Source organism: Polyodon spathula, chromosome 26 (assembly GCF_017654505.1).
Source record: "Polyodon spathula isolate WHYD16114869_AA chromosome 26, ASM1765450v1, whole genome shotgun sequence".
Taxonomy (NCBI): Eukaryota; Metazoa; Chordata; class Actinopteri; order Acipenseriformes; family Polyodontidae; genus Polyodon; species Polyodon spathula.
Genome location: NC_054559.1, coordinates 20,239,872 through 20,267,824, shown reverse-complemented (window position 1 = coordinate 20,267,824; position 27,953 = coordinate 20,239,872). Strand labels below are relative to the sequence as shown.

Here is a 27,953-nt window from a genome sequence, read left to right as displayed (position 1 = left end):
ACCCCACGCTAGCTGGGCAGGACCCCGCGCTAGCTGGACTGGACGATGGAAGCTGTAACGGTGTTGGGGTTGGATTTATCGGGCTGCAGATGATGGAGCACCCCGGCGGCCCTTCTTCCACGCCGACTTCTTGCTCCCCTCCTCCAGACATCTTCGGCCCGGGTTTCCACATGGCAGCCCAACACCAGCACTCCATCTTGGGCGAGCAGGTGAACGTGATAGGATGCCGAAAGAGGAGTGTGAACATGACCGAGTGTGTGCCGGTGCCCAGCTCGGAACACGTCGCTGAAATCGTTGGCAGACAAGGTACATATTGGCATTTACTTGCATTAAAAACAATAAGAAATGAGACTGACACACGCTCCCAGACTGAAACAAAGAGGGGTAGCGGTCCTTGACTAGTGACCGCACAGCGTGCACCAGTGAATTACAAAAGTAAACACCGCGTATTACGTATTTAATATATATATATATATATATATATATATATATATATATATATATATATATATATATGAATGAATGAATGAGCAATTTGGTGATCACACTGGTGCAAACTTGCAACACAGATACAGCACAATTTCATAATCTGTCTGGTTTTAAGCACAGAACGAGCCGTCCCGTCCCTTTCTTTGTGAACGACATGTTAATAATCAATAGCAAGCAGTAGGGGAATCAAACTACTCATACAATAAACTCAGCGTCGTTTTGCAGTACATACAATACTGTACTTAACACGTGCTTTTAGCCTAATGCAAGACTTGAAAGTATTCGTTTTACTGCAAACAGGAACACAAAACTAATATATTCAGAAAGCTGGCCCTACTATTTATATGATGTAGCGTCTAAATATGTAACACGTTTCCCCTAATAGAAGTGTGCGAGTTGAACTGTTTTTTTTTGTTTTGTTGTTGTTTTTTATTTATTTTTTTTTTTTGGGGGGGGGGGGGGGGGGGGGGGTTGTCTGGGGGTTTTGTCAAACGTTTTTGGATGTAAAAAAACACTCCCCGGTTGTAGTCTAAAGGTACCACGCTTCGTTGTATTCAAAATGAAGGGAGCAAAAAAACATGTCTGCTCTTTGTTTGCAAACTTCCTTGTGGTCGTTTTGAACGTATTTATTCTGGAAAGGAAAGTTTGCGTGTCCATTCAGTGCGGCATACAGGGAAGCACCGGGAGACCTCCAGAATTGGGAATGTATAGGAACGAGAACTTGAAGGTTGCGGTGTATTATGGAAATGCATGGGTAGTGTAAGCTGGAGGGGGAGGGGGAGCCAGACAAAGCACCCGGGTCAAACTAACTGGGCATGTCTGCACTCGTCTTAACACAGGGACTCGCGTGCTTTCCCTGTAAATGTATCAGTTTAAGCTAGTTTTATGTTTACATAATTTTATAAGGGGAGGTCCCGCCATATTTTGATGTACTGTAAAGTACAGTTCACAACATTATATTGATGTGCATTTATAAACAAGGTGGCCACGCGAGGCATTCCAGCCTGCAGTGTTTTTCTGATTTATTTTTTTTGATTTTTTTTATAATAATCTATAAGGCGGTGCTGCATTTGCCCCAGGTGCAGACTTTACCTGGATGTGTTTGGGGTTCAGGCGGCGGGGTGTTGGCGATGTTTTTCGGGGTGTCTGCCGTGTTGCAGTAGCAAGATGCCCCCATTGTTCTCTTTGTTTGAAAACCATGCTGCTGCCTTTGCACGGTGATATCACAGCCTCACAATCTTATTGGTTGGCCAGTACGCACCGCCCTTTTTAAAGGGACAGACACCAAATGCACGAAAAAAAAAAAAAAAATCAGAGCTCATTCCGTAGCAGGACATTTTCATTTAAATGGGTGAAAATATTAACAGCGTCAAAGTAGGTGTTAATGCAAATCTACAGTACCACAGCAATACATGTTACATTTGTAAGGGATCAATGCAGACTTGTGGATTTTATTAGTTTTGGTGAGCTGCTTGACTCCCCAGTGCCGTCCACAGTTACTCTCGAAATGATAACTGTTACAGGGGCTGAGTGGCAGCCAGCAGTCTAGATCTGTTAATTGTATGTATCTTAGTGCCAGGCAGCAGTGTTTGAAAGCTGAGCTTTGGAACAAAGGAAGTCCCAGAAGTAAAACACACAGTACAAATTTAAAATAGTTTGAGTTGATGATACAGATGGAGGGATTATCAGATTGGGGCCGTCTCGTCTCCTATGCTAATCCATTACCCTGTCGTCTCATTTCTTTTGGCTAGTTTAATTTCAGCACAACAGTAATTAACTGGTGCGTGACTGTAATTGTTTGTCTTCTCCCCCCCTCCCTTTGCCCAGGCTGCAAGATCAAGGCCCTGCGAGCAAAGACTAACACATACATCAAGACCCCGGTGCGCGGCGAGGAGCCCATGTTCATTGTGACGGGGCGCAAGGAGGATGTGGAGATGGCCAAGAGGGAGATCCTGTCTGCCGCTGAGCACTTCTCCATGATCCGGGCCTCCAGGAACAAAGCCAGCGCGGCGGGGCTAGTGGGAGCGCCTGTCCCTGGACCCCCCAACCTGCCAGGTCAGACCACCATCCAGGTGCGTGTGCCCTATCGCGTCGTGGGGCTGGTTGTGGGGCCCAAGGGAGCCACTATCAAGAGGATCCAGCAGCAGACTCACACCTACATCGTCACGCCCAGCCGGGACAAGGACCCGGTGTTCGAGGTGACGGGCATGCCGGAGAATGTGGACCGCGCCCGGGAGGAGATCGAGACGCACATCACGCTGCGGACCGGTGCCTTCGTGGACCTGCAGGGAGACAACGACTTCCACAGCAACGGCACGGACGTCAGCCTGGATGCCTCTGGTCTGATGGTGGGGGCGGGGCTGTGGGCGCGGCCCACCAACAGCGGGCACGGCGCAACCACCTCCGCCACTCGCAAGATCGCCACCGCAGCCTTCCGCAACGGCAGCCTGAGCTCGCTTGGCTCGGGCTCCACAGAGTCGCACTACAGCAGCGCCGGGGGCCGCGTCGCTGACACCAGCCCGACCAGCCCCTTCAGCACCGGCAGCGCTGGTGGGGGGGGAGCAGGAGGGGGCTTCGTGTTCGGAGGTGACCCCCACGCCGCTGTCCCGCCCGCTGACGACCTGGGATTCGAGTTCACCAGTGGAGCAGGCAACATCTGGGCTCCTTTTGTCAACGGCTTGTCTCGGACTACGTGTCAGCAGCAGCAGCAGCAAAGGCGCAACAGCGGGCTGAGCGCAGGGGCCCTCACTCCCCGGCTGTCCCCCACACTGCCAGAGTCTGTGGTTCTGGATCACCCGCTGGCCCGCAGAGCCCAGAGTGACCCTCTGAGCGCCATCTCCTGGCTGCACAGCAACGGCTCTGCTGCATCTTCCTTTTCTGGCAGCACCACCGGCTATTCCTCTGCCTCATCCCTGCCAGGCAGCCTGTCCTCTGCAGCCTCCGGTGGCTCCCCCACCGACTCAGAAGGGGGCGTGCTGGGGCGCCTGAAGAGCGCACGGGAGTGCTCAGTCTGCTTTGAGAGCGAAGTGACGGCCGCCCTCGTCCCCTGTGGACACAACCTGTTCTGCATGGAGTGCGCGGCTCAGATCTGCAAGTCGGCTGAGCCAGAGTGCCCAATCTGCCACACCCCGGCTACCCAGGCCATCCGTATCTTATTATAACAGATGAAATAAACAGGGGGAGAGAGATGAGAGAAGAAAAGAAAGAGAGAGACTTACTATCCTATCTGACCCAGCTGCTGCACATCCAACGATCCCAGAAAAAAATAGACGCAAAACACTCTACTACGACTACTGCTACCACATAGAAACATTTATAAGACATACTTAAACTTGTGTATTAGTATTATTAATATTTCGGACTGCAGAAGGTATAATATTGCCCAGATAAACGAAGAACGTTTACTCAGACACACAAAAGCTTGATGATTTTGAGGGATTGGATGGGAGGGGTTATCAGTCCAATGCTTCTGTTTCTGAAAGTCTTGGCAAGTCTTGAACAGCATTCAGTCAGGAGTTTTAATAAACAGGAAAGGTCCAATGCACTTTTTTTTTTTTTTTAAATATAACCATTTTAAAGGGTGGGGGTGGGGTGGGGGTGGGGGTGGGGGGGGTGGGGGGGGGGGGGGGGGCATGCACGTGCAAAGTCCCTGTTCAGGGATATTGTTCTATAAAACTTAATTATAAAAAATTTTCAAAAAAAAGTTTCGTCTCAAAATAGTTTTAACTTGTACATAATGTTAAAGAAGAAAAAAAAATATTATCTAGACCAAAAGACATTCTTTGTGTTTGAAATCATCTTGACAGAAAAAAAAAAAACTGTTCAAAACCTATATATATATATATATATATATACATATATATATATATATATATATATATATATATATATATATATATATATACACACACACACACACACACACATACACACGTATAATTTTATTTTTTGTACTCTTGTCCAGGGGAAAACAAAATCACACAGAAAACAGTTTCAACACTGAAGTGCATGAGCTTCCAGTTCTCCTTGAGCAGTGTTTAACACTCAGAGCTGGGCCCAGTCCCTCCATAGTCACAGCCTGGGGGCCGGGGTCTGCAAGGTAAAAACCTGTCTGTCTCATATTGCCTCCTTTAACAGAAATCGGGCTGTTTCATACCCTTCCCTGATCCTGAGTTTCCTAGTAAGCATGCATTAATGGCAAAAGGTAGCTTTCAGTAGGGCAGTTTCTTGCCTTATCTGTACTGTTACTCCAGTAACCACTCTGAAGGGCTTCTGCTAGGGACAGCAAAGGCTGTACCATAGCCATGAACTACCCCACTCCCCACACACACACACAAGGAGTGTTAAACACACCACAGAATCTGAGATCTCTAGAGACCATTGCTGTACTAACCAGTGACACCAAATCCTCAGTTTGTTTGTGTTTCTGATCAATGGACTATGTGTGAGTGTCAATAGCTGATTACATTTAGTGTGTTAAATACCAAACAAATGCAGAACTTGCATTCTGATGCATTAACTGGGAGTCTTATTTATAAAACGAAAAATGGATCTAGTGTGAGCTTTTTCATGCAGTCTTTTTTTAGAACAATTTTCCACAGACTCCATTTTTCAAAACCAGTGGGTTGTTCATACAATAGTAAGGGATGCAAGATCTGCCACTGTCAGTAAGTTCCCAGAAAACAAGTCTGCTGTTCTCATGTATTGGGTGCCGAGTTGTTTTCGTGCTGTAGACATTTCTCTAGTTTTAATTCCTTGCTTTACAATAATGGTGGAAACAAAAAAGAAATTCAGTCTATAACCTGCCCTGTTTTTTTTTTTTTTTAAATAACCAAAGTCTCCTTTTTACTAGGCTTGCACCATCCTGAAATTATCTGTGTAAATACTAAAAGCTCTTGGATAAATGTATAAATAAGTATCACAATGAGAAAAGAATCCGAGTAATTGTATTTCATTTGTAAGTCAGATCTGCATGTATCTGACCCGTCAGACAGTGACTTTTTCTTGCTTTCTTTTTTCCCCCCACCCCACTTTCCTCCCCCAAGTATCCCAGGGCACCCTGTGATCTTTTTGTTTACCTCTTCCTGTGTACAACATGTAGGCAATTTATAGCAGAAATGAACTTTTATTGAAGAAATTAAGAACTAAATATTTTATTTTAAATTTATGGACCTTTTAAACTTTGGCGCAGCTAAAGTACTGATATATATATATTATATATATATATATATATATTATATTAATATATATATATATATATATATATATATTATATATATATATTTGCTGCCAACGGTGTTAAATTTTAACATGATTTCAAATAAAAAAACGCTTCTTATATAAGTTTGTTTTTTTTTTTTTTTTACTGTACAGAGAGTGTAGTGTGTGTTTTTATTTTTTTAAATCGACTGTTTTTGGTTAAATAAGTATGAAACTGTGCTGCAAGGGCAGGCAATGTGAGGCACGGGGTGCAGCCTGGTCCCTTAGACTCATCTGAGCAGCAGGTCCTGGTACACCTAGTGTGTTTACAAAATTGACAACACAACAGGCTAATGAGAACCGGAGCCCTGCGTTTGCACTGGAGAGAATTGAGTGGTTTTGAGTTCTTACAGAAACGTGAATTAAAACATCTGTGCATGTACTTTTAATTTGTATCACAAAAAGGTTTTTTTTTTTTTTTTTTTTTTTTTTTTGGAAGAAATATTAAAAAAGATGGATTGCACCCTCACATTGGTATCTGACAGTCTGGAAATACGGCCTCGAATTTCCACTCTGTTAAGTTGAACCTGGTCTGAGTGATGGACACAAGGGATCTACTGAAGTGAGTATGCAACAGAGGAGTGTGCTTATAACCTGCTAATCCATTTCAGTGTATCAGATACCCTGTCTTTATAAACCCTGTGTGTTTCTCCGGCAGTCAGTCGTTGTAATCTGCATTGCAACTACAGTCATTCAGACTTGAAGGGAGTAAAGCCCCCCCCCCCCCCCACACACGCATATTACAAATTAAAAAATTGTTACTGTATTTTATTGCATTTAGAAAATTTATTTTGTCCCTTTTAAGGGGTTTTTATTGCTCAATTGCAGTAAATTTGTGCTGTTTTGAAAAAACAAACACAAATGGAAAGCACCTTTCAGTGTTAACATTCAGCATTTTTTTTTGTTTGTTATATTTCTAAATACAAGGGATAAACAACAATATAAACCATCATGCGAGGGAAATGCCTACTGGCACAAGTGTTTGTGATGTTCTGCACAGCCCAGTGTCGTGTCTCTTGGACTGTGTGCTCCTTACCCTTGAGCGAGTTAACAGTTAACCTGCCCTGGACTCTGTTTTAGGACAAGAAGAGATTCTTCTCTAAACACTTGGGCTCGTCCTTGCAGAGCAAAGTGCACTCTGAGAATTCTTCCACACACTCTCACTCGCCAGCCAGCTGAGCAGAAGAGATGGAGGGAGTGAGATAAGTGTCCAGTAATCTGCTATTTTTTAAGCAAATTTTTTTTTTTTTGCTGCTCCAGGCAACACACATATACACACACACACAGAGCTGCCCGGGAACTGTCCAGAAGCCATGTCTGCAGCTGATCTCTACACCAAGGTAAACGCCAGCTACTAAATATACTTTATAAACCTGCAGTGCTTTCCACTTGTGTTGCACTGGTCTTCTGAATTAACCATTCAAGTGGCTGTGCTTGTTACGGGAACTGACTGAAAAAAAAAAACGAGCAGCACGGGACGACTTTAACCTGCAAGGTGTGATTATCACCGATGTTTTCATCCACTGATTCCCAGCACTACCTTCTGAAAGCCGCTACAGAGACGTAAGGGTTATTTGCTGGAACAAAGTGCTTACCTTCCACTTTGTGATTTTGAGGTAGTGGAAGCTGAGCAGTGCTCAAGACAAGGTACAGTCCATTTGAGATCTAGGTTAGCGAGGGCCCTATCATTTCTAGAATTATATTTTAAAGTTTGAATCGTGAAGACTTAAAATCATTAGTTAGCTTCCCCTGGTTGAGCTGTGGGGAATCAACTAGTACTGATAAACCTTGAGCATGGTAAACTTTCACAGTAATTGTGGACTTTATATTGCTTATACTATGCTTTACTGTGGTTTTTACAATTCTTTACCATTTTTACCTGCACGTATTTATTATATTTGTAGATTAAGGGCAGTTGGAAGGTGAGGGATGGCAGTACTGCGTTAACTGCCTGAACCTAATGAACCTAATGAGTAATCCTGAGCAGCTGACATTGGGATTGCTTGTTGGTGTTAATTTTTAACACAAACCAATTTGTGCTGAAAACAGGTTCCTGTCTGTCATCGTGAGAAACTGTAATACACGTTTTACCACGATATCAACCGTTGAAAATCAACACACTGTATACACATCCGTATAAAACTGTGAATAGTGTAATTCATACCATTGCTCCCCCTCTCCCTCTAGCTGACTAGGGTGTGGGTCCCGGATCCCGAGCAGGTCTGGGTTCCTGCTCAGCTGAGCCATGACTACAGAGACGGAGATGGCTGCCTCCACCTTCAGCTCTCAGACGGAACAGTAAGAATTAACCTGACAACAACAACAATAATATTAACAATATTAATAATAATAGTAATAATAATCAATCAATCATTAGATTGATAATAATAATCAATCAATAAATAATCGATTCATTGATAATCATAATAATAAATCAGACTCCTGTATCAATAAAGTTTGATCCAGTTTTTCTGTTGGAGTTATGATACATGGTGGTTAAGCTCATAGTAAATCCTGGAGCCTCTCTCTCTCAGGAGGTGCAGTACACTGTGGCTCCCGGCCCCTCCCCTGGCCTGCCTCCCCTTCGGAACCCCGATATCCTGGAGGGGGAGAACGACCTCACTGCCCTGAGCTACCTGCACGAGCCCGCCGTGCTGCACAACCTACGAGTGCGCTTCCTGGACTACAGCAGCATCTACACCTACTGCGGTGAGCAAGAGGTTAATACTGGAGTCACTAAACTGTTATAAACCAGAGCTTAACAATGATGACTAAATTGTTTTATGATGTGATTTTCTTCACACTACACTCCAGGAAAAACTTTTTCTGGTAAAGATATGCTGGGTGTGTATATATAGATTTAGATTTAACAAACAGCAGGTGTCTCGTTACAATAAAACATCCCATTTCACTTTGCTCATGAAATCTTCACAAGCCAGGTATGAAAACATTAGTAATATCTTGGGGTTTTTTTTTGTCCCGGTTGCCAGGCATCATTCTGGTGGCCATCAACCCCTACGAGCAGCTGCCGATTTACGGAGAGGATGTGATCGATGCCTACAGCGGGCAGAACATGGCAGACATGGACCCACACATCTTCTCTGTGGCAGAGGAGGCATATCGGCAGATGGCACGGTCAGGGGCTCAGGTCTACTAACACCCAGAGCTGTCTTACCCTACTAGAAGGGTCCTGCTCTGGCGTTTTTTACATTTCTCATAGGTCTGTGACGAGATTAACAGGTTCTTGCTCTGAACTGTTGTTCAGATGTGTTTGACATCTTGACATGTGTAATTTCAGTTCTGTGCATACTGTTTATGCCACTTGCTAGCGAGGTAACTCAGTGATGGTCCCAATTGTTAATTTTAATTTCCCCAAAGTCAAATGTAATAATTACAAAGTACTACCACCTAACTGAGTGTCTCAGATCAGGGGGTCTGTGAGTGCTGTTTTGTGTGCGCTGGAAAGCAGTGCAGATTTCAAATTAATTATTAGCTCCTCCTGATTCACGATGTGATGTGCAGCAATCATTATTATTGTTTATTTGTCAATCGTGAAACAGCAAGGGTCTTGTTTCCTATGAGAATTCCCTGAAATGAGTTGTAAAGGAAGGCTCGGGTGTCTCTTGCAGGGAGGAGCAGAACCAGTCTATCATTATCAGCGGAGAGTCCGGGGCGGGAAAAACCGTCTCCGCCAAATTCACCATGAGGTACTTCGCTGCTGTAGGGGGGTCAGCACGGGAGACAAGCGTGGAGGAGAGAGTGCTGGAGTCCAACCCCATCATGGAGGTGAGAGAGAGAGGGGGAGAAAGGGAGGGCGAGGGACAGCGAAGAGGAAGCCCGACCCCAGAGGGAGAGTAGAGGAGAGAAGAGGGAGATGCTCAAATCCAACCCCATCATGGAGGTGAGAGGGCGAGGAGGAGGGAAGAGAGGAGAGGGAAAAAGGGACATGGCGAGGGAGATGCTCAAGGGCCGTAGGTGCAGCCATGCAGATTGTGTGGTTGGTTAGTCTGTCTGGTTGTGAGTGGGGAGTCTCTGTATTGGGGGGGTGGGGTTGGTAAAGCCAGGGCTTGGTTAACCCTTAATGACCTGTGTGACCCTGACTGCCACGCAGGCGATCGGGAACGCAAAGACGACGCGGAATGACAACAGCAGCCGCTTTGGAAAGTACATCGAGATCGGATTCGGGCGCAAGGGTGACATCATCGGAGCCAACATGAGGACCTACCTGCTCGAGAAATCCAGGGTCGTCTTTCAGGTGCCCGAATGTATTCAATAACAAGAGCTCACGTGTTTTAAACCAGACTTAAAAACAATATGCATTTATTTGTCGATTTTAAAGGAGCTGACTTGTTTGAGTAAATATAATTATTTTTAAATTTAAGCTAAAAATGATTGCCAGTAAATAGTGGATAGACTGGTTGACTGTCTTCTCCCCCAGTAGACTACAGAAGAGAGAAACTATCATATATTCTACCAGCTGTGTGCTTCCAGACACCTGCCTGAGCTCAGCGCCCTGGGGCTGGGTGAGTATACGGGGTAGCAAGCTATGTGCTAGTCCAGTGGCCGCCAATGCACCGGCTATTGAGATCAGTGGGCTCCGCGACCCACCAGCAATAAAACGAGCAAGAGGACAATATAAAGTGGACTGTGGCACTCCACATTCAGAAAAGATGGGATTGCTTGTGTAGCGCGAGTCACATTGCAAAGTAAAAACCGCCATATACTGTTTTCTTTGTTTCTAAATGGTACGTTTTCAAAATTAGAAATAAGAATAGCCGTAAGACTGCTTGTTACAAATTATATAATTGTCATTGTCAAGATACCAATTAATAATAATAAATATATATTATACTGCATATAATATATATATTATATATATATATATATTAATCCAACGGGGATACAATAATATTGTTCTCGAGTGCCTCTAGATTTTTTGTTATATAAATATATTATAATATATCTTATAAAAGTTTAAAGGTCAACTCACAGTATCCACTTCGACTGAGTGACTGTGTGTCACAACTTCCTCAGTGTTCAACGCCAGAACACGTGTACTACCGCTTATTAAAAAAAAAAAAAAAAAAAAAAAAAAAAAAAAAAAAGAAAATACAAATAAATAATTCTTCTTATTATTTAAGAAATGTTCCTTCAACGACTTTCTGACTTCGACGCCTACAGCTTGTGAACCGCGCGATACCGGTTTTGGCGGTTTAAATGTGAAAACCTTGCCAGCGCGTGGCACTGCCAGAACGAGACAGAGGAGTACGAGCGCGGGATATTTAAATATTAAAAAAAAAAAAAAAAAAAAAAGTGACGCTCGAGAGAGAGAGACAGTTAATCTGACAAGAAAACGCCGATTATATTGAGGTGAATGTATACATAAAACAGTACAATATGATTTAATATCACTGGACAGATTTAACAAAACAAACAAACAAAAAAAAAAAAAAAAAAAACCCACAGTGGACAAAATAGAGTGAAACGTTTTAATAACCCGACACAAAGGAGAGAACCACTAGCTAAGGCTGTCAAAGGTACAGTTAGAGAAATACGGTCTTTGTGTTAAATTACAGTGTTAAATTGTTATTTTTTTTTAATTGATGGTTTGTAATTTTCTAATTATTTTGTGAAAGTTTTAAAGTTTGCTCTGAACCTTTTACCGTTTGCGGGATGTGCCTGTTACCTGGCCTAGCAAGCAGCCTTAAGTTTGTGTATAATTGAAACGAGCCGATCAGCGGTGATGTAAATAATGCTGCTGTTCGATACAAAATGGTGACCCTGAGGCATTTTGACTGTAAAATTATAAAACATGTTGACCAGTGTGCCATGTCTTATTGATTTACCAGCTGCTGAATTGTATTCAGATTATGTCAATTGCGTGGCTCCCATCCAGGTGGCGCTGAAGAATTCCAGTACACCAGCGGGAATGTTCAGATCCCGGGGACTGACGACGCCGCCGATCTGGAGCGAACCAGGAATTCCTTCAGTGTGCTGGGTGAGTGCCTGTAGCTCTGTGGTGGGGCTGCACAGGGATGCGACTCCTATTGCATAGCATTCCCATACCAGGAATGGATCATAACTGCTATGCAAGGACAGTCTTATTTTCATCCCTGTGGTGTAACAGAGCACTTTTATAAGCAGTCTGCTGCTTTGGAATCCCTTTGAATATGCCACATTAATGTTTTTTTTGGTTTTGTTTTGTTTTGTTTTATGTAACCCGCCTGCCTGTCTCCCTGCAGGTGTGCGCCCCGGCCTGCAGATGGAGCTCTTCCGGATCCTGGCGGCAATCCTGCACCTCGGGAACGTCAAGATCCAGAGCAGCGGGCGAGACGGCGAGCGATCCAGCGTCAACGTGAGTGTCCAACCGCGACTCTGAATTTAACATGATGAGCATGCAGCTGCTGCACAGACACTAGGGGCGTTAAACACAAACCAGAGACAAAAACCAAACAAAGAAAAGCAAGTGGCAATGGATCGAGAGTACTAGCTCTCATCCCCTGTTCCCTGGCAGGCGGAGGACCGGTCTCTGCATCTCTTCTGCCAGCTGCTGGCTGTGGAGCGCTCTCAGATGGCTCACTGGCTATGCCACCGGCGGCTGGCGGTTGCCGGGGAGATGCTGGTGAAGCCGATGGGGTGGCAGCAGGCGTGCGAGGCACGGGACGCCCTCTCCAAGCACGTGTACGGGCAGATGTTCACCTGGACAGTCGGCCGGCTGAATGGGGCCCTGCGGGCTCAGCGCCAACAGCCACACTCCTTCATTGGGGTCCTCGACATCTACGGGTGAGCAGGGGTAACGGGCAAGGAGGCTCCTCAAAGCCCACCCAGAGTGAGACCAGTGTTTTGTGCCCGAGATGACAACTGACAGAATCACAAAGCCCTTTCCTGTGTTTATTTCAAAAGACACTGATGTGTTTCAATATTGGTTTTGTTAAAGAGTTCACTTTCTGTATTGTTACTTTGTTTAGAAAGAGTTAAAACTGGGGGGTTTTAATATTTGTTTTTGCTCCGCAGGTTTGAAACGTTTGAGAAGAACAGTTTCGAGCAGTTTTGTATAAATTACGCCAACGAGAAGCTGCAGCAGCAGTTCAATGGGGTAGGTCTACAGAGGTTTCATGCTTCTATGTGTTTCCAAGCAGGGCTTCGGTGTACAATTTTAAAAGTCTTTGTCAGCATGTTTCCTGGTATACCTTGAAATGGGTGGAATATATTTTTTTTTATATGTTCTCGGGGTTAACCCTTTCCTCTCTGGCCCCCAGCACGTCTTCCAGCTGGAGCAGGAGGAGTACTTGAGGGAGGAGATCCCCTGGACCCGCATCGAGTTCAGCGACAACCAGCCGTGCATCGAGCTGATCGAGGGCAAACTGGGAGTACTGGACCTGCTGGACGAGGAGTGCAGGGGGATGGTGGGTAGGGGGGGGGGGTGGGGGGGGGGGGGGGGGGGGGGGGGGGTGGGGGGGGTGGGGGGGGGGGGGGGGGGTGGGGGGGCAGGGTGGGGGGGGGGAGGGGGGGGGGGGGGGGGGGGGGGGGGGGGGGAGGGGGGGGGGGGGGGGGGGGGGGGGGGGGGGGGGAACGGGGGGGGGGGGGGGGGGGGGGGGGGGGGGCGAACGAAAACTGTGGGGTGCGCGTCTCGTGAGTTTCTGCAAAGGAGTTAACAACTTAATTTCAGAAGTCACGCTTATTAAATAATTACCTTTATAGGGTGTCATTGTAATGTGGTTGTGTTAGTTAATGATAGTGTTTGGGTTCTGTGCCTGTTATAGGCTGTGGTTTGCGTCTGACAGTTCTCAATGTCCAATCATAGATGCCCAGGGGGTCTGACGAGAGCTGGGCGCAGAAGCTGTACATGCGGCACCAGAACCAGAGCCCACACTTCAGCAAGCCTCGCCTCTCCAACACCGCCTTCATCATCGTGCACTTTGCTGACAGGGTGAGAGAGAGAGAGAGAGAGAGACTGAGACTGATTTATTAAACATTTATTAAGAAATAGGGAATCATTTAACTTATTTTTTTACAATCAAATAAAAACATGTTTTTTAAATTTTACACCGGGGGTGGGGGGGATATTATCAGCTGATATAATCGGTTGAGTTGAAATTATAACTAATTAATTAGTTCCAGATATTTTGTGTGTGTGTGTGTGTGGGGGGGGGTGGGGGGGGTGTGTGCTTATCTATCTGTGCGTGTGTGTGTCTGTCCGCAGGTGCAGTACGAGTGCGATGGCTTCCTAGACAAAAACCGAGACACCGTCTTTGAGGAGCCAATCAACATTCTCAAAGCCAGCAAGGTGCGCTCCTTCCATCATTGTGTCCCTTCAGATTCCAGTATTCAACTGCTTTGTGCATGTTGTATTCAGTTCGTTCACTGCTTTGTGCTTGTTTTGTTCAGTTCGTTCACTGCTTTGTGCTTGTTGTATTCAATTCGTTCACTGCTTTGTGCGTGTTGTGTTCAGTTCGTTCACTGCCCCTCTTGTGTCCCTGCTTCAGTCGGAGCTGGTGGCAGAGCTGTTCCAAGACGAGTCAAGAGGGGATGTCCCACCCCTCTCTGGAGTGACAACTGCAGTGCCCAATGGGAGCCTGCGGTCCAGCAGGAAGGGCGGGAGCACTGCGCGCAGGGAGCACAAACAGACTGTGGGCTTTCAGGTGAGCAACCCTAGAGGCTGGCTGACTTCAACCCTGCAAGCCTCATCGCTGATGTAGATGGCTGATAATTACTCTGTGCTGTGTCTTAGACAGTAGGACAGTTTTGCGCAGTACTGAGTCTTAGGCAATACATTATTTTATAATCTATGAAAGACAGAAGAGACAGTAGTAATAAAACCACCCTTTCAGTTAAACTGGTGGTGAAGACGATGTTAATGGTGTGTTTTTTTTTTTTGTTTTTTTTTTGCTAGTTTGTTTGTAGTTGTGTAAATGCTGACATCCGTAGCAATGATTGCAAATCTCTCCTCTTCCCTGCAGTTCCGTCAATCCCTGCAGCTCCTGATGGAAACTCTGAACTCCACAACCCCTCACTACGTGCGCTGCATCAAACCCAACGACCTCAAGCAGCCCTTCCTGTGAGTCCCTGTGCTAAACCCACTAGCCTTGATAAAACTCTCAGTGCACTTCACCTGCAGTGAGGGGGAGGCTGCTTGGGGTAAAGCTTGCGCAATGCAGGTGATGTCAGTGCTGTAGTAGCAGCCTCAGTCTCACATGTTGCACCCAGTCTCTGAGGGCAGATGAGGCGTGACCATGTGGTTGTAGGTTCATTTAACTGGCAATGCTGTCCCGCATTCTTAAATTGTCAACAAGTCAACGGGATTACCGTGTGGATTCTGCTGACTGAATATTTACACAGATCCCATGCATTCTGGCACTTGGAATGAAACCTGTATTTGGTGTGTGTGCTTTTCACGGAGCAGGTATGAGAGTGAACACACACACACACACACACACTTACTTGAGGCAGGCTCACATGAACACCAACCTAGATTATTATGTGAGTTGACCCACATTACAGCATTAAACTGTTGTATTGTAAAGCAATGTGTTTGCAGCACACTGTGTGTGTGGAGGGCGTTGTACCCCATCAGCCACTCTGCCGCACTGATATCTGGGGCCCGTCTTGATTCTGGTTTCAGGTTCGACCCGAAGCGTGCAGTCCAGCAGCTCCGGGCTTGTGGTGTTCTGGAGACGATTCGGATCAGCGCCGCTGGCTACCCTTCCAGGTAACCAGAGCCTTCTGCACTGTAGCTAACCCAGGCATTCCTCACAGTGTTCAGAGTTATCTCATTGATGTTGTTCAATGTGCCTAGACATTGGTTAAATGCCAGAGATGTCCCTCTCTCCCCTCTTTCCTCTTTCTCCTCTCTCTACTCTCTCATCTCCCCTCCCGCTGCTCCAGATGGACGTACCCCGAGTTCTTTAACCGGTACCGGGTGATGATGCAGTGCCGTGACCCAGGTTTGGAGGATAGGCAGGCAGCATGCCGGGCTGCCCTAGGCTCCCTAATTCCGGACCCGGATCAGTACCGCTTCGGGAAAACAAAGATCTTCTTCCGGGCGGGCCAGGTGGCTCTGCTGGAGAAGCTGAGGGCCAGCCGGCTGCGGGCTGCCTGCGTGGAGGTGCAGAGGAGGGTGCGAGGCTGGCTGGAGCGCAAGCGCTACCAACACGCCCGCCAGGCAGCACTGACACTGCAGAACTACACCAGGGGCTGGCTGGCACGGAGGTGAGTGCAGGAGATTGTTACAGTGGCACGCGCGCACACACACACACACACACACTCTCTCTGATACTTTCATCGAACACTGAAACATACTGGCTCTAACACTTAACACAATATCAAACACTGACTCACTCATACTGGAGAGATGCACCATGGGTCACACTGACATGCCCACACTCACACTGACATGCTCATCGAGCACTGCAACACTGGCAGACACTTACTTACACTAGACGCCCACTCTGGCACTCTGACACATGCTCAGTGACATAGACAGACCCTCCCTTCTCTAACCCCCTGCTCTGTGTCCTGTCAGGCTGGCACAGTGTCTGCGCTACACCAGGGCAGCGCTGGTTCTGCAGAAGAGCTACCGGATGGTCCAGGTGCGGCGGCTGTACCTGCTGATCCGCTCCGCCGCTGTCACCATCCAGGCCTTCGCACGAGGAGCGATTGCACGCTGCCTCTACCGGCAGGTACGCTGTCTCACACTGATGATCGCACACTTGCCTGCAGCGCCAGAACATACCAGTACAATTAAACTGAATTATTCTTATTATTATTTTGGTTCTGTCATACAAAATATTACTAATATTACTAATACCAGATTATATATTGTACACTCAGTTTTTAAAGCTCTTTATAAAAATGCTTTAGCATGTGATTGCTCGTGATGTAACTGGCTGCCTGTGATCACAAGTATTTTTAATACAATACATCCCATGTCCTCAGCTGCGTGCGGAGAGGAAGGCTGTGCTCCTGCAGGCTCGTGTGCGGGGCTGGTCTGCGCGCCGTGCTTTCCTGCACGTTCGCGCGGCCGTGCTGTACCTGCAGTGCTGCTACCGGCGCATGCAAGCGCGCAGAGAGCTGAAGCAGCGACGCATGGAGGCCCGCTCTGTGGAGCACTACCGACAGCTCAACAAGGGCATGGAGGTCAAACTGATGCAGCTCCAATGCAGAGCAGACGAGCAGGTAGCAAAGGAGGGGGAGGGGGGGGCAAGTAAATATTACTGAGAGTGAGCCAACTGCAGATTGTGGTGTGTGTGAAATTTTGACAGGAATGAGAGTAGCTTCAGGTGAGTTGGTAGGTTTCTGCCACAAAGATTTTAACTCAGAAGCTAGTTAAAGAATTGTTTTTTCTGATGATTTTAAATAGTTTGACATCCACAAAACTGTTTCAGGCTGGTAAATCTGGCTTCTTCAACAACACAAAAAGGATGCAGACAACTTTTATTTAATCCCATCAAATAAATAAAGTGAAGTATCTTTGGATCACCCAAGTCTCACCAGCCTTGCTAGACTTTGTCATAGACTCCACCTCCTAGGAACCTTTCTGGGTTGCATTTGGATATAAAAGGATGATTTTATACATATTTTTAGCTAATAGATGAATGTGTTCTAGAACCTTCGTATATATGTGTGTGTATGTGCTGATTGCATTTTGTTGGCTGGGATGTGTTAATGGTTTGTAATGTCTGTCTGTCTCTCTGTCTGTCTGTCGGTGTGCTGCAGTCCAGGGAGAGCAGCCTCCTGAAGGAGCGTCTATCCCAGGAGCGAGCGGCTCACTGCACTGAGCTGGCCCGCCTGCAGGGGGAGCTCTCTAGGCTGGCAGGCAGCGCCCAGGGCGAGGCTCGGAGCACAGCCCTGGCACAGGAACTGAGCGCCCTGCGGGGGGAGAGGGAGCGAGAGAGAGAGGAGCGGAGGAGTGCAGAGGAGAGGGCGGCCCAGGAGATCTCTCGGCTCACCCAGGTGGGCACTGTGAGCGCTGTTCAGAGATTCACTGTGATTGCTCACACTTTAAACTTTGAGACAAGTGAAGGAGGCAGCACTCAATCAAAAACTACAAAGCACGACTTAGGAGAATACGTTCCACTGCTGAAGGCACTAGCCTGAAAAATGTGACAGCCAGGCTTGGTTTCTTATACAAGTGACCTTAAAATGCGCCTCTGCTTGACCTCCGAGTGTATTGTTATTTCTGATGACTGGTCCCGCTCACTCTTCTCTCCTCCCCACTATCACTCTTGCAGGCCGTGGAGTCTCTTCAGAGAGAGAAAGCTGCTCTGATACAAGAGAGGGAGACACTGAACACCTCCTTACAAGAGCACGAGAGAGCGTGTGAAGGTGCCTGCCTGCCTGTATAGTGTGTGTGTGTGTGACTGTTTGCACCTGTCAATGTTCTTGTTTGTCTGTTTGTAGCTACATCTCTCCTGTTATATTTATACATTGATGTATTTATTTTCTTTATTAACTCTGACCTCCCTCTCCCTCTCTCACTCCCCTGTCACAGAGCGTGTCAGTCAGCAGGTGGCGCTAGTGACCTCCGGGCTGCGTTCGGAGCTGGAGGAGGAGCGCGGCCGGTACCAGGGTCTTCTGAAAGAGTTCTCCCGTCTGGAGCAGCGATACGAGAACCTGAAGGAAGAGATGAACTTCAGTGAGGTGACACACTCCCACCCCGCCCTAACCATTCAAAACAACATTCAAAACTTAGATCTGATGAAAAAACAAACAAGGTCTACCAGAAACAACAGAGAGAAAAGTCTATTGGGTGCCCTGTCACAGGCAGCAGTTTCAGAGGCTACCACTTGGGGGCAGCAGAGTCTAAGGAAGCTGAGAGGAGAGAGAGGTGGGGCTGCTGCACTGGTCCCTGTATCACCTGCAGTACCTGTTTTTTCCTCTGGGTGGAGAGAGGGGCATTCACTGCAGTTTCATGAATAGCAGGCTGCAGTCCAGGGGTCTGAAGTCACTTTCCTACTCCTAAAGCTAAGCACCTTAATGCTAAAGCGGTGTTAATTCAGGCTGCATTCCAGGCATGACTTGACTGAGCTCCGTAACTTTGAGAAACTCAGTTATTGGTAACAGTAAATACAGATGATCACAGAGTATCGATCGGAGAGTGTCGTCCCTGGCATGGGAAGTCGATTGATTTGTTTTTTGTAATGTTTGTTCCACGTGTTGTGTCAGTATTGTTGCAGTGCTGTTGTCTTGGTGTTTGTTACTCGCTGCTTGTCCTTCTCTTTCGGTTCCAGAGGTTCCTGGGTCACAGGAGGAGCGCGTCCTCACAGAGCCTAATTCTGGAGAGCAGCCCGCCCATCCCAGCTTGGTCTAGCGAGAGAGAGGCTAGAACCAGCGTGACATCACCGGAATGGGAGCGCAGAGTCACCGTGACATCACCGGAATGGGAGCGCAGAGTCACTGTGACATCACCGGAACGGGAGCGCAGAGTCACCGTGACATCACCAAGCAGCCCCATAGCAACCTCTCCTCAGGTACAGAGTCCCCTGTCTGCCTGCCTGTCCACCTGCCTGCCTGTGTTCCATTTTTCTGCATATCTGATACAGCAATTGAACATAAAGCTGGTTACAAAAATGTATTTGTTATTGACGATTCTTCAATGTCATGCAGTAAATCAAATATCAGCCATTCTCTTAGATAACTGTTGGGACTGACTCGTACCTGGTTACGTACATGTGTGCAGACCGTCTCACCCTCTCCCCCTGCTGGGAGCTCCTGCACGATGCACAGTGTTTAAGCTGTGACCCTGTCTGCTCAGCCCAGCCCATGTCTCGTCTCTGTACCCCCAGGACTCTCTGTTGATGGCGGTCGGATTGTTTAAAGATGGGCGAATGAGGGAGGAGGATCTGAGACATGCCTACGATGCTGTGCGCGTGGCCAACAAGTGAGTCCAGCCCTCCAGCCTTCGTGACAGCCAGGTGTGGAACACCACACTGAGCAGAGGGCCTTCTTGTCTTTAAGTGTTTATTGATTTTATGGAAACTGTTGATCAGGCCATTCCATGCACAGTGTAGCTTTAGTGCTGTTGCGCTAGATAGCTGCAAGGCAATTTAGAGAGAGAGAGAAAGAGCGTGACCGAGCTATATTTATACAGGTAGATTAAGAGAGTGATAAATAAATAGATAGACACACAAGGAGAATGAGAGGGGGATTGTGAGAGATAGAGAGATAGAGACTGAACAGCAATGGACAGAGAGAGATACACAGAGACTGAAGAACAAGGAGATGCAGAGTGACACTGACTGACTGAGTGCAGGGGCTCAGCAGACACACAGGCGCACTGGTGACAAGAGGAGAAGTATGCGACTCTGTGAAGACAACGCGAGAGAAAGAGCTTGTACACACGAGATCCATGCAAAAAAGGGCAACGGGCTCTCCCATTGCAGGACCAGCACTTCTAGAGACTATTGCATAGTCCACTGCATCCGGAGGACAGAGTTAAAGCTAGTGATGGGCGGCTGCACAGATTTTAAAAGACACAACATCATCGAGCAGCTTTGCTTAGCAGGGAAAAAACTCTGCGTGGATACAGCAGAGTTTGAACCGTTTCGTCACAAATGCTTCAGTGTAACGCTAAGGAAACACTGTGTTTGGGGCTATGAGGAGAATGCTACTGTTTAAATAAACCTTTACAGTACAATATACGCACACCTACTGCTGTTTCTTAGTAAACTTGCGTTCATAGGAATGTTCATTCACACAAACTATTTCTACGTCTCCCTAACTGTATATTACAAAAAATATATAAATAAGAATTCTTTGAGAAACGTTTCGATCTGGGCATCTTTGATCAATTTTCTTTTATAGAAATAAATTGTCAGGTGCTGCTGTACCTAGAAGTGGTTTGAATTCTCTCCCTCCTTCCCCCAGGCTCTGATCTGTTGACAGAGAGTGTGTTGACAGGTCTCAGCCAGGTTGGAGGAGGGATTTGGTTTGGGGGGAGAGGGGGGGTGGCACTGCTGCTCTCTCCATCTGCTCCCGGCCCATCATTCCAGAGAGCGGGAATGTCACCTTGGAAACCGCTGAGAACACGGCGCACGCTCGGCTCAGCCTGGCGGCTGAACACTTTGGCACCTCGTGGTTCTCAGGATTTATTTTTAGCGTTTTTGTTGTAAATAGATTTCTTTTTATCTTTTCAAGGTGTGAGGATGATGTGGGGGGGGTGGGAGTGGGGGTGCTATTCTATGAGGATATTCAGTAAATTACATTTTCACTCCAGCAGCAGCTCAAGCTGGGTGGTATTTATTTTAGTGCTGTCAAGGATGGAAATGAGAATCCCGTTGGACAGGTTACATAACTATCAAACACTTAGTACAGCTAATAAGATAAACTGAAAATGTTTCGACTAGAAGTCTCTTTTTTTTTTTTTTTTTAAAAGACATTCTAGTCGAAACGTTTGTCATTTAACTTTGAAGTTTGTTTTAGTGTTTATAAAGCGAGCTTCATCAGCCCCTGAGCTTGTCCCCGGTTCGTCTCACGTTGAGCCAGTTCCTTCTCTCTCTCCCCTCGCAGGTTACTGGAGTCCCAGCTGGTGTCCCAGCGGCAGCAGTGGGACAGCGAGATGCAGGCTCTGCAGCTGCAGGTTGGAGTTCAGAGAGAGGAGGTGGACAGGCTGACCCAGGCACTGGCACACACTCTCACACTGCCCCCCGAGACAGGCCTGCAGCTTGGGCTACAGGAACAACTTGCGCGCCTGGCAGCCGACAACCTGGTGAGTGGGGGGGGAGTGTGTGTGTCAGTGTTTCTCCCTCCCTCCCTTTCTCTTTCCCTCGGAGTCTCTGTGTTTGTGTGTGTGTGTTGGTCTCACATCCTCTCTCTCCCCAGGAGCTGATGGAGCAGGTGGAGAGTCAGGAGCAGGTCTCTCGCAGGCTCAGGAGGGAGCTGTACTCTCTGAAGCAGGCCGGCTGGGGCTCTGCAGGACCAGGTCAGTCAGAGTTCCCACACTGACAGGGTCTGAAGCAGACAGGCAGGCATGGATTATTATCATTTCTGATGATCCCTCCCGCTCCCTCTTTGCTCCATTCCCTTTCTCGTCTCTCATTCCAGCTCCAGGGACGGAGGTTCTCTCTGGAGGGAATGCCACGCCTACTCCTCACAAAGAAGTCACGCTTCAGGGTCTGCTGGAGTGCAGGAGGGAGGACGAGGCACGGCTGATCAAGAACCTCATTACAGGTGAGACTCAAGTGAGGCAGACGTGTGTTCTGTCCCGTGTCGTCTTCATCAGGCTGATGTGTGTTTTGATGGTGTTCTGAAGTTTGTACTCGCTGTGTCTCCTCAGGCCTGTGCCCGGAAGTGACTCGAACCCTGACCCCAGGGCTGCCAGCTCACATCCTGTTCCTGTGCATGAGGCAGGCGGACTGGCGGGGAGAGGAGCAGCGGGCACGTGCGCTGTGCACTGCCGCCGTCACTGCCATCAAGGGGGCGCTCAAGGTAACACCGCCCGCTCTGCAGGGGCTCAGCGTGGGCTCAGCGTGGGCTGGTCTGGGAATCCGGAGGGGTGGGGGTGGGGGGCACGTTTATTAGTGGTTTGAATTAACAAGAATAAGCAGAGGTGATTGAGCGTGTCCAGGTTTCAGTGAGAGCTAGTTACCTGTGCGCTGGATCAAACTGCTGTGCACTTTGGATCTGTGGGCCCTCCTCTGTCTTAGTTTCAGCAGAGGGCCTGGCTGGCTCCGGCAGTCCCCCGTCACAAAGTGTTTTCCGTCTGCCAGGTGCTACCAAGCACGGCAGCACTTCTCTGACGGCCTCCCTGCTCGTTTCCCCTATGAGTGTGTGTGGATGTCTGGCTGGCTGCCAGTCGTTAGCACATCGATTGCCTCTCAGACACCGGCTTCTTTAGCATCGTGCTTCATGAGCTCCCAGCAAAGCGCAGACATGGATCAAATAAACAAGGTGTTGGGGAAAAAATAGAAGTGTGTGTGACGTAGGGTAGCCATGTCGCTAACATAAGCGTCAGAATTCTCACCTCAGTCTCTCTGGAATTCACTCTCACACATTTCCCTTCTCTTTTAGTTTAATGCAGTCTGAGACTCAATCCGGGCAGTGTAGCTCTCAGAGCGCGTACAGAGGTGAGACACTGGGTCTCATTAGTGGCTCTCAGGGAGGGGAAGGTGTGAGTGGAGGCAGCTGCTCATACAGCAGTGAAAGGGGCTGGGAAATTAACATGTGGAGAGTGCAGAACTGTGAAGCCTGCTCACCCGTCTCAGCCCGACTCTGAGGATAGGGAATCCCGTTAGACCAAGCACACTGCTGTCAACAAAACTGATTAACTAAATATTGATGTAATGGTTAAAAAGAAAAAAAACTAGGTTCATGCGATGGGCGCACAAGCATTCTGTCTGGGGTTTGTCTTAAAAACACTTTTCTTTTCTGAGCAGTTTTTAGAACAAAACTTTTTCTTTCTCTTTTTCAGAAACACTCTGCCGATTTTGAGCTGGCGGCTTTCTGGCTATCCAACACCTGCCTGCTGATGCACCTGCTGAGAGAGTTCAGCCCTGGAGAGGTGTGCGTGTGTGTGTGTGGGTGTGCCAGCGTGTGTGTGCGTGCCAGTGCGTGTGTTAGATTCATTCCAGGATTTGCTTAGCAATTCATTAGACTGTGTATAGGTAGCAAGTGCAGTTATGTCTAAAGCCCCTTTCACACTGGCATGCTCTGCCCAGGTCAGGACCTGGTGCCATGCAGGTCAGGTTTGTGATTTCACACTGCTTTTGATAAAGCAGCGTTGACCTGGGTGACAGACACAAGTACACAATGTGTGTATCACTGCCCCGGAAGCAGCTTGTTACAGACGCTTCCATCCAAGCTTCTCTGGATTGAACCGTCAGCCCAATTGGATTGAGTAAATGTTTCTTCATCCCTGCTGCAATCTGGCTCATGCTGTGTCCCAATCAACACAAATATAGCAAAACAGAAATGTTCCTTGCAGAAGTGAAACCAGGTATGTGGTTTCACATTACGTGGTATTGTGACCCAGGTAGCCAGAACCTGGGTCCGGACCCAGGTAGAAGTGCCAGTGTGAAAGGGGCTTAAGATATGGAGTGATGCTAAAGAAAAAAAAAAAAAAAACATTAATTAACCTTAGAATGGCTTAAACACTAATTTGCTAAATTTAACAGCTCAGGTACTACTGTGGCTGCTGGTGAGATATGCAATGGGAATGTATCAAAATGTAACTGTACAAACTTTTTGGACATCAAAAATACAATGAAAACAATTTATGTTTGTTGCTGTGCACCCCTGACCTTGCCCCTGCGACCCCCTCAGAGTTCTCAGACAGATGAGCAGACGCTGCTGACCTTTGACCCGAGTGACCTGCGCAAAGCCCTGAGTGACCTGTCCATCCAGATCTATCAGCAGCTGATCCGCATCGCAGAGAGCAGGCTGCAGCCCATGATCGGTGAGCCAGGGAGAGAGTGGGAGTGAGAGGCTGTTTGTGCATGTGTCAGGACTCATCCAAGGGAGATTTTGTAAAAAAAAAAAAAAAGAAAATGGCGAGAGATGATGGTTGTTGCCGTGTGTGTGTATGACTCCCAGGTACTTCATCACAATCCCCCCCCCCTCAGTGCCGGCGATGCTGGAGAGTGAGACGATCCCGGGGCTGTCCAGCGGAGGGAAGAGTCTGGGGTCTCACAAGCGAGCAGCGAGCGGGGCTGGGGAGAAGGGGGAGGGGGTGCAGCCCCACAGCATGGACTCCCTCCTACGAGAGCTCAGCTCCCTGCACCTCACTCTAAGCCATCAGGCTCTCCACCCTGAGGTGTGCAGACAGGCCTTCCGCCAGATCAGCCACCTGCTCACAGCCACCACCCTCAACAATCTGCTACTCAGAAAGGACATGTGCAGCTGGAGCAAGGGCCTGCAGATCAGGTACAGTCTTGCTCTCTCTGTGTCTCCTTCACACTCTCCCTCTCGCTATCATATTACTCTTTGCACCAGCTCCAGCTGTATAAAGACATGTGCAGCTGGAGCAAGGCCCTTCAGATCTGGTGCTGTCAATCTGTCCTCTCTCTTTCTCCTTCACTCTCCCTCCCTGCTCCCTCTGAACTAATTGCTGCTGCTTCTTCCTCTCTCTGTCTGTCTCAGGTACAATGTGAGTCAGCTGGAGGACTGGCTGCGGGGCCGCTCCCTGCAGCTAGGTGGCGCTGTGGATTCTTTAGAGCCGCTGATCCAGGCCTCCCAGCTCCTGCAGGTCAGCAAGCGCTCAGAGAGTGATGCGCGGGCCATCGAGGAGACCTGCACTGCCCTGTCCCCTTCGCAGGTGAGCAAGTGCCTCTACCAGGGGGGTAGCTGCACAAATCACTGCAGCCAGCAGAGGGATCTTTACTGTCTTTCACAAAGCACAGTTTCAATACAGAGCTGGTAGTTTTAGAGAAATCGTCTGTAACTTAAAACACAAATTTAGAAATGCCAAGACATTAAGAAAGACTGCTGGTTGAAGTGTTTGCCCTTGAGTGTACTGTTAGTGTTGGGTGCAGTGTTAGTGTTGAGTGCCCTGTTAGTGTTGGGTGCAGTGTTAGTGTTGAGTGCCCTGTTAGTGTTGGGTGCCCTGTTAGTGTTGAGTGCCCTGTTAGTGTTGGGTGCAGTGTTAGTGTTGAGTGTACTGTTAGTGTTGGGTGCAGTGTTAGTGTTGAGTGCCCTGTTAGTGTTGAGTGTTGATGCTGATCTTGTTCTTCCCTCTCTTGCAGATTGTGAAGATCCTCAGCCTGTACACGCCCCTCAATGAGTTTGAGGAGAGAGTCACTCTGAACTTCATCCGCTCCGTGCAGGTGAGGAAAGCTCCCCGGCTTTTATTCAGAGCAAGCCTCTCCTATAGTAATCCACTACACCGCATTCCCAGCTCCCTAACCCCCTAATTCTCTCTGTACTGAATTCTTCTTATACAGGCTTACCAGGGTAAATGTGCACAGGATTGTTTTTTGCCATTGCGTTTACGTTGACCTGCATATTGTGATATGCATTGTGACGGTACTGTACACCCCAATACATGCCATGTCTGTCCCTCTCCCTCTCCTAGGCTCTGCTGAATGAGCGGCCCAGGGGGAAGGCTCGCCAGCTCCTGATGGATGTACGCCATGTTTTCCCGGTCACCTTCCCCCCCTCTCTCTCCCCCTCCCTCAGCCAGCAGCCAGAGCAGCTCCAGATCCCAGACAGCCTCAATCTGGCCTTCCTGAGACAGGTCTGAGTGAGGGGTGAGGAGTGTGCTCTCCCACTCCCTGTACTGACCCACAGCATGTCAGGGTATTCAGAGATGTGTGCAGAATATTAACATTCACACTGCACACCTGTATACACTGGTGGCTTTTTTGTGTCAAAATGAAAGTTTACATTTTTTTGTGGTTTTGTTTGTATACCAACTAATACTAATAAAAATAACAAATCTCTCACTGGGACAACTGAAAACAAAATGTAGTCTTCTGACATGTTTAAAAGTGATAGAGAACTGAAAACACAGTGTCATGTATCATACACGGGAATAATTAAATATTGGTTAAGACTTTCTCTAGTGTGAAGGACTAACTGGAACCATCAGTACAAGTGCCTGTCCTCCTTTTATCAGATGTCTTCCAGGTAAGCTTTATGTGGAAAGGTATCAAACCTCTTAGATGGGCCTTATATTCACAGGACTGTCAGACATGTCAATGGTGTGACTTCAAAGCACTTGCAGTGATGCGTTCGAATTGCTGGTCTGTGCAGGCCTGCTGCTGTTCTGAAAAGGAATCATCCGAAGAATGAAGAGAGGAGTCTCACACAGGTTAGAGGCCTTTTTAATGGGAAGCAGAAGACAGTGCAAGGCTGAGCTCTCCCCCACCCAGTTTAAAAAAAGGATGACAAATATATTTTAGTATAAAAGTCCTCTTTCATGCTAGTACCACTGACCACTACATATTGTTGTTTTTTTTAAATATTTTATTTCATTTAAAAAAGTAAATAAACTAAAGAGACGACAGTTGGCAGTTCCAGCGAAGAGGAGCCACGTGCTGGCAGGTAGGTCCGGGTTTCACAGCATGCACGTCTACTTACAGAGTGTATGAGGCTGACTCACTCACACACACAGCTCTGCTGGGCCTGGGAGAGGGACTCTACACTTTGGTAACACGTTTTATCCAGGCAGACATTTGCCTGCATTGCTTTGCGTTCATTTCATTCTGTGTGGTCCGGGTAGCATGAAAGTGTTTTATGTCTGCTTCAGTTTTTCCCATGTATAATGCATGGTTCCTTGGAACTGCATGCTGAAGCAGGTCCTGAAGGATATGAACTAATTAATTTGCATTGCACTTAGAAGCTTTTTTCCCCTGTTTTTAAGCTAAAGTAATGGATGGATTGTAAAATCTGATGCCAGAACTACTTCAAGCCTGTACTGTTCACTTCTCTGACTTAACCTTTAAATAGAACATACATTATTCTTGCCACGTATTTGAACACACAGTTGGCACAGTATTGAATTCACTGTATGAAATAGCTGAGGGGGTGGTTGGGTTTAGGGTCCTGTTTGGGGGGAGTCTTGTGATCTGTGGCCCCTGTCCCATCCCAATTCCATTAGAGTTCAGGTCACCTTGTTAAGTAATCTATGGGGCTTCTTTCTGGATCTGTGGTAGATTTACCTTCATCGCAGGTTTCTGACATTTTTATCAAAAACCAAGGAGCACTAAAATGAGTATTTAATACAGTTTTGTTGTGCTGTTCCCCCTCTCATTAGTATTACGTCTCCCTTTATTCTCCCAGTTTCACCAGCTACGCGTCACGCTTGCGTTGCAGACTGCGCTCCTGCTTCTAAATACTCCCCTTGATTTCCAGCGCTAAAATCACCCATATCAATTGTAAACATTTGCAAAACTTAAGAACGATGAAAAAAACATCAACCTGAAAATAATAGTTTCTCATGTGTGTTTTTAACATACAGTTTATACCACATGTCAATCCTTTTCCAGCACTGCGGTTTGAGCTGTGGAGTCCCTCCTTGCTGTAGCTGCTGGCTGTGTGAGTGTTGGCAGATTCAGACACCTCCAGGTTTATCACATTCTGTCCGAAATTGGTGCTGATGCTCTCTGCAGTACCATTCAGAGCTGGCTAGGTGGCGCTGGTTGTGCTTCCCCTTGCCTGCAGTACCAGGGTGTGGGTTCACAGCTCCTCTTGTCAGATATAATGGGCGTGGGGGCTGGACAAGGTGATTATGAATGTGCTGGATCAGGGGAGGGGACTCACATTATTACAGG

The 27,953-nt window shown here is 47.4% G+C and overlaps 2 protein-coding genes across 5 annotated transcripts; both read left to right on the top strand.

Annotated features, from left to right (window-relative positions):
- Window positions 1-6: 6 nt before the first annotated feature.
- On the top strand, window positions 7-4,057 carry LOC121300432 (RNA-binding protein MEX3D-like). Its single transcript, XM_041228997.1, has 2 exons — window positions 7-306; window positions 2,317-4,057. The coding sequence occupies exons 1-2, from the start codon at window positions 90-92 to the stop codon at window positions 3,648-3,650; spliced, it is 1,551 nt and encodes a 516-aa protein (XP_041084931.1). The 5' UTR covers window positions 7-89; the 3' UTR covers window positions 3,651-4,057.
- A 323-nt stretch (window positions 4,058-4,380) lies between these two features.
- On the top strand, window positions 4,381-26,205 carry si:dkey-110c1.10 (unconventional myosin-Vb). 4 transcript variants are annotated; one of them, XM_041229930.1, is made up of 37 exons: window positions 4,385-4,588; window positions 6,188-6,310; window positions 7,009-7,088; window positions 7,936-8,046; window positions 8,283-8,457; window positions 8,739-8,883; window positions 9,378-9,534; window positions 9,860-10,003; window positions 10,190-10,271; window positions 11,645-11,746; window positions 11,991-12,103; window positions 12,263-12,531; window positions 12,763-12,844; window positions 13,008-13,148; window positions 13,553-13,678; window positions 13,952-14,035; window positions 14,235-14,390; window positions 14,709-14,806; window positions 15,371-15,457; window positions 15,634-15,957; window positions 16,271-16,427; window positions 16,684-16,923; window positions 17,464-17,700; window positions 17,979-18,072; window positions 18,239-18,387; window positions 18,978-19,217; window positions 19,533-19,627; window positions 21,256-21,454; window positions 21,568-21,667; window positions 21,790-21,915; window positions 22,022-22,173; window positions 23,156-23,245; window positions 24,007-24,139; window positions 24,306-24,606; window positions 24,823-24,997; window positions 25,425-25,505; window positions 25,754-26,205. In XM_041229930.1, the coding sequence occupies exons 3-37, from the start codon at window positions 7,062-7,064 to the stop codon at window positions 25,919-25,921; spliced, it is 5,160 nt and encodes a 1,719-aa protein (XP_041085864.1). In that variant the 5' UTR covers window positions 4,385-4,588; window positions 6,188-6,310; window positions 7,009-7,061; the 3' UTR covers window positions 25,922-26,205. The 4 variants fall into 4 exon arrangements, with proteins under 4 accessions (XP_041085866.1, XP_041085864.1, XP_041085865.1 ...); XM_041229932.1 differs by lacking the exons at window positions 24,823-24,997; window positions 25,425-25,505; window positions 25,754-26,205 and having other exon boundaries at window positions 4,381-4,588; window positions 24,277-24,558; XM_041229931.1 differs by lacking the exons at window positions 4,385-4,588; window positions 6,188-6,310; window positions 7,009-7,088; window positions 7,936-8,046 and having other exon boundaries at window positions 8,386-8,468.
- The last annotated feature ends 1,748 nt before the right edge of the window (window positions 26,206-27,953 follow it).

Bases quoted from the DNA above. Each gene is read 5' to 3' on its own strand.
- LOC121300432 (XM_041228997.1), top strand. From the start codon at position 90: ATGATGGAGCACCCCGGCGGCCCTTCTTCCACGCCGACTTCTTGCTCC. The intron at 307-2,316 runs GTACATATTGGC...CCCTTTGCCCAG, and splicing joins TGAAATCGTTGGCAGACAAG to GCTGCAAGATCAAGGCCCTG.
- si:dkey-110c1.10 (XM_041229930.1), top strand. From the start codon at position 7,062: ATGTCTGCAGCTGATCTCTACACCAAG. The intron at 11,747-11,990 runs GTGAGTGCCTGT...GTCTCCCTGCAG, and splicing joins GAATTCCTTCAGTGTGCTGG to GTGTGCGCCCCGGCCTGCAG. The intron at 18,073-18,238 runs GTGCCTGCCTGC...CCCCTGTCACAG, and splicing joins GCACGAGAGAGCGTGTGAAG to AGCGTGTCAGTCAGCAGGTG.